We start from the raw sequence: 14,146 nt of genomic DNA, 5'->3' as shown, positions 1-14,146 counted from the left end.
ATTTGTAAATTCCAATGTGCCATTTAAAAAGGGAAGAAACATCTTTGGAGCCTGTAGAAAAATTTAGCTATGTTAGGATACAGGTTAAACTTTTTCAAATACATAACTACTGTTAAAAAAATGAGAATGAAGTTTCTGTGAAGTAAAACATTCAAATGTAAAATATTACCTTGTTCTGTGCCATCTGTTCTTTTTCTTTTTGTACCTAGCATTATATTTTGCTGTTCTTTTAAAGCTTCCAGAGAACAGCTAGGCCTCGGTAATTGTGCCCCAGGAGTTGGTCCTGGTCTGTTGCTAAAGTATTGCATTTTTAATGCCTGCATAAGAACCAAAATTTAAAAAAAAGGAAAACATATTAGTTATACATTTTAAGGAAAACACAGATTAGAGTCCCCTCTGCTGGGCTGATCTAATGTGACTTAATTAATACGGAAATGACATATAACTAGAAAACAAGATGTAACAGAGTAATATGTCCTTAATTCTAGCACTATCCAGTAAATGTGGGTATGCAATATATTCACCATATCAACAAATCTGGAAGCAGGTTGCTTTTTACTGAAAGGACAAAGTGGCAGCTCAACTGGGCACTGCCCACACTAACATTTCAATAAGATTTGATCATACAAAAGTAGATGTCCCTCCATCTTACCTTCAATTCCCTCTGTAGGAGGCATACTGAAATCATGGTCTTGAAAACAAACTCCAATCCTAAGCACATAGATGCCTTCTAAAAAAACAGAGTAGGGACGTTGTCATTAGCAAGTGTCCAAGCAAGCTGAATTAAATAAGTGGGAGCCCTGAACTGCATCAAGAATGTACCCCAAACGTCAACTGGTATGGAGACAGCTTCATATATGGGCACTATCTTACTCGAGGATTTTGGCCATAAGCTTTTTACGGTACAGACAAAATGAAGGAAGGAAAGAGAGAGTTAACAGATAGCCAAGTACTTATCACCTGACCTTCAAGATGGCCATCTCCAGTGGGTAGCAGCTGAGAAACTGAGGACCTTATCCTAGTCTTTAACTCCTTAGGTTTTACACTTACTCACAAGTACACCTCATGCTAGCACGTACTGCAGCATCACTTGTTAGGTCAAGGATGACATACCAAGCCTCAGGGAATCTCAGCAAACACAAATGAAGGACACAAAAATGTACACAGTTATAAAATAGCAGGTGATTATGTAGAATACTGGACCTTGCATAACTGCAGGTTCAGAACACCAAGTGACATTTCTTAAGATCTAATACTCCCTATAACCGCCCACTCAACGACTGTACTGGTGTTGCAGCCGCACAGAGTCCTGGGGGCTCCATGGTAAAAGAAGTGACTACTCTGGTACCTTTTTTCTTTCTACAGGGAAATAACAGATAATTTCATTAAACCACTTTGTAAGGGAGGGCTATGTCTACTTTAACTCCCCCTAACTTTTATTTTGTTTTATTAAAGTGGACAATTGGGGGGGGGGGGGTTGACAGCCAACCTTACAAATATTTAAAAAAATCATCACAGTCAGTAAGAATGTAACACCAGCAACAGCTGTCAAACTACACAACTACTGTAACATTCTAAAAGCTTACAAAGTGTACTGTTGTGACCCAATGCTCTACAGTAACACAAGTGCCACACTTTGCTTTATCTTTGTTTCATGCTGCACAGCACTGATCCGCCTGGACTGTTTTCAGGTTCAGCCTGAAAAAGAACATGAATGCTAAAAGTAAAACTAACAATCTATTAAGATATACTAATGAAGAAACAAAAATAAGTGCATCGTACCAATTTAAGTAGGAAAGTACCAGTGCAAGATTTACCAAGAATGACATTATAAGGTTAATAAATATAGTACATAAAAAAGAGAAACTAGTGGTCTTAAAACCTCATTTATGAGCTCAGTCACAATAATTTCCAAAAATCATGAAACTCAGGTAGTGTTCCAAAGCAACAGACAAGAGATCCTCATTATGAGAAGAGTAAAATTTGCACTAAATTTGTTAACTAGGACATTAGTTATTTCCTTTTGGTCAGAGGGCACAGTATTATCATGGACTAGCTCTGAACATTGTTGGGTGTTCGGTATTAACTTCCTGACAGTTAAAGAAAGATTTGTAATTTTTGGTTTTAGATGTCATTTCCATTGAGACTCAGCTTTCAGCTTCCTAATGATTCCATAAATCGCTTTATTAGTTTGCTGAACTGTGCTCTTAAAGTAGGCAGAATGAGATCTCTTATAATCACTAAGCATTTTGCCCTTATTCCAAGTAAAAATTTCAGAAAGGATTTTCTGCATTATCTATTGACCAAGAAAGCAGATGGCTCCTCCCTGAGATCACAGCTATGCTTTAGAAAAATTCAACTCGGCACCCTTTGAGTCAGTTCATCAGGCTAACTTGTAATTCCTGACTTGGAAGACTGTTCTACTTGCTGATCTGACTTAGGCTAGGTGAGTATCTCAGTTGCAGGCTTTGATAGTGAACCGGCCCTTCCTTATATATTTAATAGAGAAAAGTTAAGTTCTCAGGTTACAAAGCATCCTGTGCTTATCAACATGCCTAAATACTAAAATGGTCTGTATCTCAGGCTTTATGAGGTTGACCTCAAACACCCCAAGCATGTTCAAAATTCTACGGCTAGAAACAAGTATTTTATGTACAGGGTGCTGACAAAGATATTTTGTAATGATAATGTTACCCTGCATTGTAAGAACCCATCTTGGTTGCGATGACCTTATGCAAGATTCTAAAACGTATGCACTGTGCTCTTGATTACTTTGGATCTGTACACCTAAAACAGCTTTGGCTACCCTGGAGTCAATCAACTTTGTTTAGACAAAAGAGGACTGATGGTGCTTCCCTAAATATCTTTACGGACATCTGGTAGGTGATATTTTATCTATCATGCTCCCATCTTGTGGAGCTCATTACCTCCCTGGCTTTGAGTTAGCAATTGTGAGGCCAGCATATTCAGGAGGGTCTTCAGCAGAACCAGCTGAGAATTTTAATGCACGTATTTAACTACTCCAGACAGCTGTTGTTATTTTGTTTTAAATTTTGTTCAGTGTGTGGGTACATACAATTTAAAGGGAAAATGGAGTACTAAGAAATGAGATATTCTTGACAGAAGGTGTGAGATTCTGAAATATGGGCACACTGAACTGCCAAGAAGCAGCAGACCAGTGCCTGCTGTACGCTGTTCTTGTGCATGCAGCTATGCACCTTGTCAACTTCTATTAAAAAAAGGACCTTAAAAATCACATGGCAGTGGAAGACCTAGCAACAGCCCTATCACATGGTGAATTCAAGTTTGTGCCAGCAACTTGTGGATCTTTTTTTTCAAGGAGTGGGCTGGTGGCTTCATAACCAAACATGGAACTAGAGCCAACTCCAGGACTACTCCAGATGAGAACTGCCCTGAGTCTTAACCAATACCAGCAGCATCCATTGGGGAAAAGGTTAGAGAAGGTGGCAGCTGGAATTTGCTCTCAAAAACTGAGGCCAAGGAAGAGCCTTTTCCCATATATCACTGACCGTACAATAAGGAATAAGAATACTCAGTGGTGGACCTCTCAATGGAAGAAGCAGGGACCACCAAGGGACCTAAAGGTTGTGCAGAAACACCGAACCTGAACTGATTAGGCTTGGACTCCTGACCTCTTATACCAGGCCGATATCACATGGCAGATCCAACAGGATTGCTAACAACTTATATATTCCTCAGAACTACATCTCCAGCAAGGTAGCAGAAAAATGTATTGGGTGATAATGACCTATACTCACAATTTTTTTGTCAAAACCTAAACAATTCAATGTATGTAGGTTAATAAAAGACACGTTTGTTAGGTAAAGAATATTCTAAACACAAATGGAAATTAAGAAGCAATGTAAAGACCAATACTCATCACGCAAGTACGGATTACTGACCACTGGGAAATAAATATGTAACCCCAAGTAATGCAAAACAAAAGACACATCATACCTGTGTTGCTGTCAGACGTGTACTGGGGTTGAATATAAATAAACCTTGTAAAAGTTCTATTAAGTCATCTCCTGCTGCACTGAAAATGTGATGAAGTGGAGTTCCAGGGAAGCTTTTAAACGACACATAGTCTGGAAGACTGGTCATACCCTACATCAAAAGGAAAACAATCACCCACCAGAAAACACAAAAGTCATAACCAAGTCCTGGAAACTATGCAAAAATCTTTCATCTTAAAGACAAGACCAGTTTTGTTTATTTTAGTGCAGAACATTTTCTACATCTGTTAAAAACATGCATGTAGGCTGGCAGAAATAACTGCTACTGAAGTACATATATGTGAGGTACTTACAAAACAAAATATATCAGGCTACTTTCCTTTCCCTTCAGAATTCACTACATCTTGGTTAAGCACCTGAAGGGGACACCACACAGGCACCAGATTTGTTTCCGATATAGACACCAATCCCTCCTTCCAAGCCTCACAGGCTGTCTGGATAACTTGACTCAGCAGCTCCGCAGTCTGTCAATCATACAGGTTGGAACTAAACTTACCTGCATTTTGGAGCCACCCCCCCCAACTCACCCAAAAATTACACTCATTTTCTTTTCTAGACATCAGACACAACATTAGGAATCCTTCCCTTCCTCTCTTGTCCAGCTTTGAAGCACACACTGGTCAATTTCTACAGTTAACAGGAATCACCTCAAAGAGAAACAGATTCTGTCAGGAAGTATCTGTATATACATAGCACTAAAGACATAAAAAGTACAGTTTTGTACCTACCATAAATGTAGATGTTCGAGTGTTCACCCTGCTGCAGTCATCACACTTGGGTTATCCTGCCGTCAGGCGGTCCCCGCAGTCGGCCTGAATTCCAAAGTCTTGGTCCGGCGTCGTTTGCTGTCGCTTCTTTCCTGACGTCAGTACGCCAGGAGTATACAAGAGGCATCAGATGCCATTTTCTTCAGTTTTTCTTGCCCCAGATGTCAGGTGCCCCCAATAGGTAGGCAAAATATATATATAGATATATATATATAGCTATATAATATGGCTATATAAAAATAAAAAAAAACCCTTGGGCACAAGCAAATACACCACAGAGTTAGTATAGGATAAAGTGGTAGAGATAAGTTCAGCTAGTTCAGAGGGGATGGAGGGAGGGTAACCTGGACTGCAGCAGGGTGAACACTCGAACATCTACATTTATAGTAGGTACAAAACTGTACTATGTTCATCGTGTTACCCTGCTGCAGTCATCACACTTGGGTTGAATCCCAAAGCTAAGAATGGGAGGTGGAATCAAACAGGGTTAGAAGAAGCTAGTAGGCCCTGCAAAACTGCAGTGGCAAAACCAGCTCTAGTCTTAGAGTAAAGAGGTAAGTGATGGTGTTTGGTGAAGATGTGCCCTGAACTCCAAGTAGCAGCTTCCAGAATATCCTTGGTTGGCACTCCCTTGAGAAAGGCTGCTGATGTAGTTGTAGCCCTGGTGGAGTGGGACCTAATGTTAGCAGGTACTGGTTTCCCATTATGTGTGTAGCAGAAACGTATGCAATGTCCTATCCATTTAGAAATGGTCTGTTTTGAGATAGCTTTTCCTTGTGATCCTGTAGCATAGGCTACAAAGAGCTGGTCAGTTTTTCTGAAAGCCTTAGTTTTATCCAAGTAGTAACGTAATTGCCTGTGAATGTCCAAAGAGTGCAGGAGTCTTTCTCCTTTGTTCTGGGGATTTGGGAAGAAGGTGGGCAAGTGAATGGTTTGGTTTAGGGCCACACTGGATACCACCTTTGGCAAAAAGGAAGGATTAGTTCGTAGAGAGACTCTGTCTTGATGAAAAATGAGGAAAGGTTCCACTGCCATTAGTGCCTGTAGCTCTGAGACTCTTCTAGCTGAGGTTATTGCTAGTAGTAGGGCAGTTTTCCATGAAATTAATTTTAAATCAGCTGAAAAAGCTGGTTCAAAGGGCGGCAGTGTAAGCTCTTCCAGAACAAAGTTGAGATCCCAAGTAGGTGTTGGAGCTCTCCTTGGCGGTCTTAAGTTCTTAGCCACTCTGAGGTACTGTCTTAGGAGTGGATGTGAAAATAAAGGAGGATCCATGCTGTAATGAGCTGAAATTGCTGAGGCGTGGATCTTAACAGATGAAAAGGAAAGTCCTTTGTGTAACATCTCAGTTAAATATTGTAGAATCTGAGGGATGTTTGGCTCCAGGGGGATTTAGGCCTTTAGCCTGGTTCCAAGCGCAAAATCTTTTCCATTTGTCTGAATAGGCTTTCCTGGTGCTGGGCCTCCTGGCCTCCAGAATGACATCCATAACAGCTTTGGATAAAGGTGTCGTCTGGTTGTTTAGGTAATTTGCCATGCAGCCAGGTTTAAAGTCTTGAGCTGGCTGTGTAGAATCAGATTGTCTCGCTGGGTGAGCAGTTGAGGAATTTGTGGCAAAATCCATTGTGGGCCCTGGGCCATGTTCCTTAAAATTGGATACCAGTGCTGGCGTGGCAAGTCTGGTGCAACGAGAATCATTTGTGGCCTCTCTAATCTGACTTTCAGCAGTACCTTTGCTAGAAGAGGCAGTGGAGGGAAGGCATACACTGTTAATGTTTTCCAACTGAATGAGAGGGCGTCCACTTTCCAAGCTAGTGGATGGAAGGTCCTTGTGCAAAATCTTTGAAGTTGGTGGTTGTGGGGGCTTGCAAACAGATCTATGTCTGGGCGTCCCCATTTTTGAACTATCATTGCAAATACTTGTGGATCTAGTTTCCATTTGTGTGGATCCATAATGTTTCTGCTTAGGTTGTCTGCTAATGTGTTTTTCTTTCCTGGCAGGAATTGTGCTTGTAATTGAACCTGGTAAGACAGTGCAGTGTTCCACAAGGTCATTGCTTGCCTGCATAGAGTGTAGGAATGTGTGCCCCCTTGCTTGTTTATGTACCACATAACTGTGGTATTGTCCATCTTTACTAGTAGCTGTCCTGGGTGTAGAAGGTCCGTGAAAGCTGTTAGGGCATTCTGCACTGCTAGCATTTTTTTTTGATTGATATGCAGGTGTCTCTGATCTGTAGTCCATTTGCCCTGAATGCACTGCCCTGCCATGTGTGCTCCCCAGGCATAGTCCCAATACATATGTTTGTCATAGTTTGCCTGGCTGTGGGTAAGGTGAAAGGCTGACCCTTGTTGAGGTGACATGCCTGTGCCCACCATAGAAACTCCTGTTGAAGGCAGGGAATGAGTGGTATCATTGTTTCCAAGCTGTGACTGTGCTGAGTCCATACACTTTTCAGGTACCATTGTAATTTCCTCATATGCAGTTTTGCAAATGGTATTAGTAGTATGCAAGATGCCATGAATCCCAAGGCCTGCAGAATTTTTCTTGCAGGGAGTTGGGTCTTTGTTGCCATTATTTTGAAATATTGAAACAGCTGTCGTTGCTTGTCTGGCGCGAGATAAGCCATCTGGGCCATTGTATTCAAGCCTTATCCTCCATTTTCTTTAAAACCTCTTCTGCTTTGACACCAAATAATACATCCTGTTGTAAAGGTGCATCTAATAATTTTGCTTTAACATGGTCAGGGAGGATTTGTTCTTTTAACCAAGCATGTCTACGTATGACAGAGCCAGTAACAGGAAGCTTCCAATGAATCAAATCCACATTGTAAAGCATGTTTGCCCACCTGTTCAGCTGCATGCAACAGATCCTGCATTTCCTTGAATTCAGACTGTTCAGTATGTGTGCTCATTTTTTTGTTTTAATTGAGACATTAGGAATTGCTGATATTTCAGCATGTGAAACTGGCAATTTAAAGCTCTCATAGCCAGGGTTGCTGAGGTGTATATTTTCTTTCCCCATCTATCTAGGGCTCTGGAATCCCTTTCAGAGGGCACAGGATTTTTAGCCATAGAAGCTTTTGCTCCCTTAGGACCCTGGGAAATAGTTTCTGGGTCAGCTACAGGGCTTTTATAAAGGAATTTGTGTGAGTCAGGTACTCTGTACTATCTATCTGGTTTGGCTGGAGCAGGAGGTAGAGAATCTGGATTTAAATTAGACTACAAATAAACATCATCCACAATATCTAAAACAAGAGGGATAGCAAGAGGTATGTGCTGGGGTAATAAAAGGAACTCTCGGAGCCTTTTCTTAGAATCTGAGTAATCCTGGCCTTCCCAGTGGAAATGTTCCCTCATGGTATGTAAAGGTTCCCCAAAGGAGTAGTCTTCAGGGGGAGATGCTGAGGGAATAGAGTCTTCAGCATCAGAATTCTCATAAGGTGGAAAAGTGTAATCCTGTTCTGATCTGAGGAGAGAGAAACCTGGTCAGAGGATGCATAATCCTCCTCTTGTTTTGGTCTTTTATCAGGAGGGGGATGGGAACCCCTGATAAGGGTAATCAAATCTTCAGCCATCTTAAGCATCTGTTTCTTGGGTATGGGGCCTTGAACTGTAGACTGATGAACAGTTTTCTTAGGTTTTAAAGGAGTTTTAAGCTTAGCATAAGATTTAATGGTGAGTGTAGTCGGTCTGAAGACACGTTCTGTAACCGAAGGTGTTTCCTCTGCACCGGTGTCTAGTTCTGCTCCGGTGTCGGTAGATGGCTGTGTCGGCCTAGTAGACTCCGCTTGGGAATCCGCAGCTGTCTGGGGTTCCAGTTCTACGGTCGTCAGGGGCTGCGTAGGCGCCTCACTGAAAACCGGAGAACCGGCGACAGGCCCAGGTGAGGCCTCGGAGTCTAGCTTGTTCCTAGGCTGCCTGATCTTATCCTTGCGTTTTTTATGAATAGCAGCCGTCGGCTGCTCCGACGGCATGATATAATTAAATTTCCTACCAAAGTAATGCCGTGCGAAGTCAAAACGGCATTTGATAGTTCGTTTATTAAACCTAGCACAAAACCGACAAGCTGTGACGTCGTGGCCTGGGCCTAGGCAAGGAATACAATAGGAATGGAAGTCCTTATGAGGTATTTGCTTCCCACAAGAAATGCAATTGTTAACTTTTTCTGACATCGGACTGAGGCAAAAAAAGCTTTATTGAAGACTTCGGACTGAAATTCAAATCGAAAATCTCAGGTGTCGGCCGACCGGCACACATGCGAACTGCTTCTGCTTCGCGCGGCAAGAAAGACTGGAGAAAATGGCGTCTGATGCCTCTTGTATACCCCTGGCGCACTGAAGTCAGGGAAGACACGACAGCAACTGACGCCGGACCAAGACTTTGGAATTCGAGCCGACTGCAGGACCACCTGACGGCACGATAACCCAAGTGTGATGACTGCAGCAGGGTAACACGATAAACATATACAGTCTGTATATGCTAAATAAAGCCACCTCACCCAACTTCTACAGCTAATTTCAGTCTCAGCCCTTGATAAATTTATAATCTGCTAGGCTGTCCGATTATCTCAACAACCACATTCCAAACATCCAATCACCAACTCAATAAGGCACTAAGAAAATACAAGTACAACGACCGGAAAGATAGAAAGGAGTTGAAATACTTGCTGTTACAATAAATACTTTACAAATCTGTGTTATATTACTTTCTCCATGCCTGTCTCACCTACAAACAGGTAATGGCTTTATCCAACTTTATTGGCTTTCCACAACTACCTCCTTCTGAGACTACTTTATAAAAGTTACTGAAGCAGTTCTAATCAATGCTATGGGTCCAAAATGAAACCTGTTGGGAATTTCCTAGCACTATCCTAGATGAATCCAGTATAACCAGCCAACTTGAAATAGCTTGCTTCCACACCAGAATGTTCAGTGCAAAGTAAAACTGAGGATGATGCATTTTTCTGACCACTACAGTCCAGAAAACATAGCTGCAAAACAGCCCTGTGGATTCACATCACAGAACCTCCCCTACTCCAAAAAAATTTCAGAGAATGAGTGTAAAATTACAGCAACCATCTTCTGATTCAACAGTTATCAGCTTAGTTATAAGGGACCCATTAGCCAACAAGGCTACTTGATCCTTATGAGAAAAAGTACAGCAAAGTCTTGGGTCCTGCATAGGTTGCTGTCCCTTCTTCCATGATGTCAGGGGTATAAAACATGCAGCCAATGCCATTACATCAGTTTTTCTTGCCCCAGATGTCAGGTGACCCCCTAATGGGGAGCAAAATAAAATTAAAAACACAAAAATATACCTCCAACCAAACGCAAATACACCAAAAAGGCTTTTAAGCATAGTAAAAGAAAGTGGAGGTATAGTAAGAGAAAAACAGGGGGCTGGAGGGAAGGTAACCAGGACTGCAACAGTGAATACACTCGAACATCTACATTTATGGTAAGTGTACACAACTGTACTATGTTCTTCGTGTTTCACTGCTGCAGTCATTACATTTGGGTAGATTCCCAAAGCTATGGTTGGGAGGATGGATTTATACAGCATTAGGAGCAGCTATATGGCCCTGCAAGACAGCAGTGGCAAAGCCAGCTCTGGATTTAGAGAAAATTGGTAAATGATAATGCTTGGTGAAACTATGAACTGAACTCCAGGTAGCAGCTTCTAGAATATCCCTGGTAGGAACACCTCTGAGAAAGGCTGCAGAAGTAGATGCAGCCCTGGTGTAATGAGATCTGATCCCCTGGGGGATAGGTTTTCCATGGTGCTTATAGCAGAAATGAATGCAATGGCTTATCCATTTAGAGATGGTTTGTTTTGAAATAGTCTTTCCCTTTGCCCCTGCAGCAAATGCTACCAGCAGTTGTTCAGTTTTTCTTCGAGGTTTTGTCCTGTCCAAGTAGAATCTAAGTTGCCTGTGCACATCCAATGAATGCAGAATCTGTTCCACTTTGTTCTGTGGATTTGGAAAGAAAGTTGGCAAATGAATGGACTGATTAAGAGCCACAATGGATACCACCCTGGGCATGAAGGATGGATTGGTCCTGATTGACACCCTGTCCGCATGAAAGACGATGAAAGGCTCCACTGCCATAAGGGCCTGTAACTCAGATATCCTTCTTGCTGAAGTGATTGCTAGAAGGAAGGCTGCTTTCCAAGAAAACAGTTTTAAGTCTGCAGTAGCAGCTGGCTCAAAAGGAGGTAGAGTGAGTTTCTCCAATACAAAGTTAAGGTCCCAGGCAGGGGTTGGAGCTCTCCTGGGTGGTCTCAAGTTTTTGGCCCCTCTGAGGTACTGCTTGAGCAGAGGATGACAGAAGAGGGGAGGTTCTGTGTTATAATGAGCAGAAATGGCTGAGGCATGCATTTTAATGGAGGAAAAAGACAGGCCCCTTGTGAAGCATCTCAGTTAAGTATTGTAAAATCTGATGTAAATTGGGCGCTGCTGTGCTCATCCCTTGAGACTGATTCCAAGCACAGAATCTTTTCCATTTGTCAGCATAAGATTTTCTAGTACTGGTCTTCTCGCCTCCAAGATGACATCCATCACAGGTTTGCTGAGGAATGCTAAGGGTGAATTTAAGTGATTAGCCAAGCTGCAAGGTTCAATGTTGGGAGCTGAGGGTGCAGAATCTGGTTCTCCTGCTGAGACACTAAGGAAAGTGTCTGAGGCAGGTGCCATGGAGATATATGTGACACTGTGCAGGAGTGGGTACCAGTGTTGGCATGGCCAGTCTGGAGCAATCAAAATCATTCTTGGTTTGTCCTGTTTGACTTTTAGCAGAACTTTGGAGAGCAGAGGCAGAGGGGGAAAGATGCAGACTTATAGTTTTTTCCAGCTGAATGACAGAGCATCCACTTTCCAGGCTTTGTTGTGAGGAGTCCTTGTGCAAAATTTGTCCAACTGGTAGTTGTGGGGAGAGGCAAATAGATCTATGTCTGGGCTCCCCCATTTGCTTGTCAACATGTTGAAAATCCATGGCTCCAGTTTCCACTCCTGTGGGCCATGAGATTTCTGCTTAATCCGACTGCCAGTGTATTCAGTTTTCCTGGCAGGAATTGAGCTTGTAGATGCACTTGGTAGCTCAAGGCCATGTTACACAATGCCATGGCTAGTCTGCAGAGGGGGAAGGAATGTGTATCTCCCTGCTTGTTTATGTACCACATAACCGTGGTGTTGTCCGTCTTTACCATTAGTTGTCCTGGATGAATGTAGTCCTTGAAGGCTGTCAGAGCATTCTGTACAGCTAACATTTCATTTTGATTGATATGTAGGTGCATTTGATTTGGGTTCCATTTGCCCTGAATGCACTTCCCTGCCAGGTGAGCCCCCCATGCATAGTCTGATGCGTCTGTAGTTAGGGTTTGGGCGGCAGGGGGTAGTGTGAATGGCAGTCCCTTGTTTTGGTGGCAGGCCTCTGCCCACCATAGGAACTCCAGGCGTAGGCAAGGTATGATAGGAATCATTGTTTCCAGGCTGTGACAATGTTGACTCCATAGACTTTTTAAGTATCACTGAAGTTTCCTCATATGCAGTCTTGCATATGGAATTAGAAAAATTCAGGAGGCCATGAACCCCAAGGCTTGCAGTATTTGTCTTGCAGATATAGCAGGGTTTTTGTGGCCACTTGTTTGAAGTAAGTTACCAAATAAATATGCTTTTCTGGTGTGAGGAAAGCCATCTGGCCAGTTGTATTCAAGCTTGCACCCAGGAATATAATCTGTTAAGAGGGTACCAGTTGTGATTGATTTTCGTTTACGGTGTACCCTAGACAAGTTAGAACCCTTTTTACAAATGCCAGATGATTTATAAGCATGGCCTGGTTTTCTGCCCGAATTAGACAGTTGTCCAGGTATGGATATACTTGAATATTTCTTTGCCTGCAAAATGCAATTACTGGAGCCAGGCACTTTGTTAATTCCCTGGGTGCAGTAGACAAGCCAAGCAGCACTGTAGAGAACTGATAATGCAAATAGCCTGCTTTGAAGTGTAGGCATCTTCTGCAAGATTCCCTGATTGGGATATGCAGGTAAGCTTCTTTTAAATCTAGAGTTGCCAACCAGGCATCTTTGCCTAGTATAGGAAGTAACTGGTGAAGAGTCAGCATCTTGAATTTTGGAATATCCAGAAAGGTGTTTAGAGTAGACAGGTCCAGAATTTGATGCCAAGATTTGTCTTTTCTGGGTACCAGGAAAAGCCTGGAATAGAAACCTTGTCCCTTTTCCTCTTCTGGTACTGGTTGTATAGCCCCCATGTTTAAGAGGGAAAGTACTTGTTTCTGAGCCTCTGCCCACTGATTTGGGGGCAGGTCTGGCCACCCGTTTGGTATTGGCAACGTGTGGAAATGAAATCTGTATACGTGGGACACTATATTTAAAACCCATTTGTTCTGGGTTATGAGTTCCCAGTTTTCTAGATGAAGAGCAGTCTTTCTCCCCAAAGGGGTGACTGAAAGGTAAGTGCTTGGCAATTTTAAAGAAAAGTCATTGAGACCGTTTACCATAGGGGGGTGTCTTATTTCCAGATTTGGAAGTGGATGCTCCTCACTGCTTAGTTCTGAGAGTCCCTTGGGACTGAAACCTGGTGCTTTTGGTGTGTCTGGGTTTGGTTTGAGTGGATCTGGAAGGAGCTGGAAAGGACCAATTCTTAGTAGGCCAGTGCCTACTAAATCTTGGGAGGTTGCACTTGTAAGAAATCTTTTACAGTTTGCATAGATTTAGCTTTATCTTCCATTTTTTTTTAGAACTTCTTCAGCCTTATTGCCAAACAGGTGGTCCTGATTCAAAGGAGCATCCAATAATTTGCTTTAACATGATCAGGCAGAATGCTCCTTAAGCAAAGCATGCCTTCTAAGCACAGACCCAGTAACCGCAGCTCTGCAAGAGGCCTCTAAAGAATCAAAATCACATTGCAAAGTATGTTTTCCAACTTGTTCAGCAGAATGCAATAAATCCTGTAAATCTTTATTTTCCACACAGTCAGAAATCAACATCATTTTCTGTTTATGCAGTCCCATAATATGCTGTTGATATTTCAGCATATGAAATTGGCAGTTTAAAGCCCTGATTGCCAAGGCTGCAGAAGTATAAACCTTTTTACCCCATCTATCTAGAGCCCTGGAGTCTCTATCAGAAGGGGTAGGATTTTTAGCAGTAGAAGCCTTAATGCCCTTGGGCCTCTGAGAAATGGTTTCTGGATCGGCAACAGGATTTTTAAAAGGAACTTGTGGGACTCAGGAACCCTGTAGTATCTGTCAGGTTTACTAGGAGCCAGAGGCAGGGAATCAGGAGCCAAACTGGATTCTAAAAACACATCAACAATGTCTACTACAG

At 42.4% G+C, this 14,146-nt stretch overlaps 1 protein-coding gene across 2 annotated transcripts in view; it reads right to left on the bottom strand.

Annotated features, from left to right (window-relative positions):
- Positions 1 to 14,146, bottom strand: part of CDK7 (cyclin dependent kinase 7) — a 614,495-nt gene that overhangs the window by 46,763 nt on the left and 553,586 nt on the right. For both annotated transcript variants that reach the window (XM_044063718.1, XM_044063719.1), the window contains 2 exons: positions 3,979 to 4,128; positions 170 to 317 (listed from right to left, as the gene is read on the bottom strand). In XM_044063718.1, the coding sequence (XP_043919653.1) occupies positions 170 to 317; positions 3,979 to 4,128 (298 nt within the window). The remainder of the gene's footprint in view (positions 1 to 169; positions 318 to 3,978; positions 4,129 to 14,146) is intronic.

The sequence above is a fragment of the Protopterus annectens genome, chromosome 2.part2, assembly GCF_019279795.1.
Source record: "Protopterus annectens isolate FY-2018-M chromosome 2.part2, PAN1.0, whole genome shotgun sequence".
Taxonomy (NCBI): domain Eukaryota; kingdom Metazoa; phylum Chordata; order Ceratodontiformes; family Protopteridae; genus Protopterus; species Protopterus annectens.
This window is presented reverse-complemented; position numbering and strand designations above follow the sequence as displayed.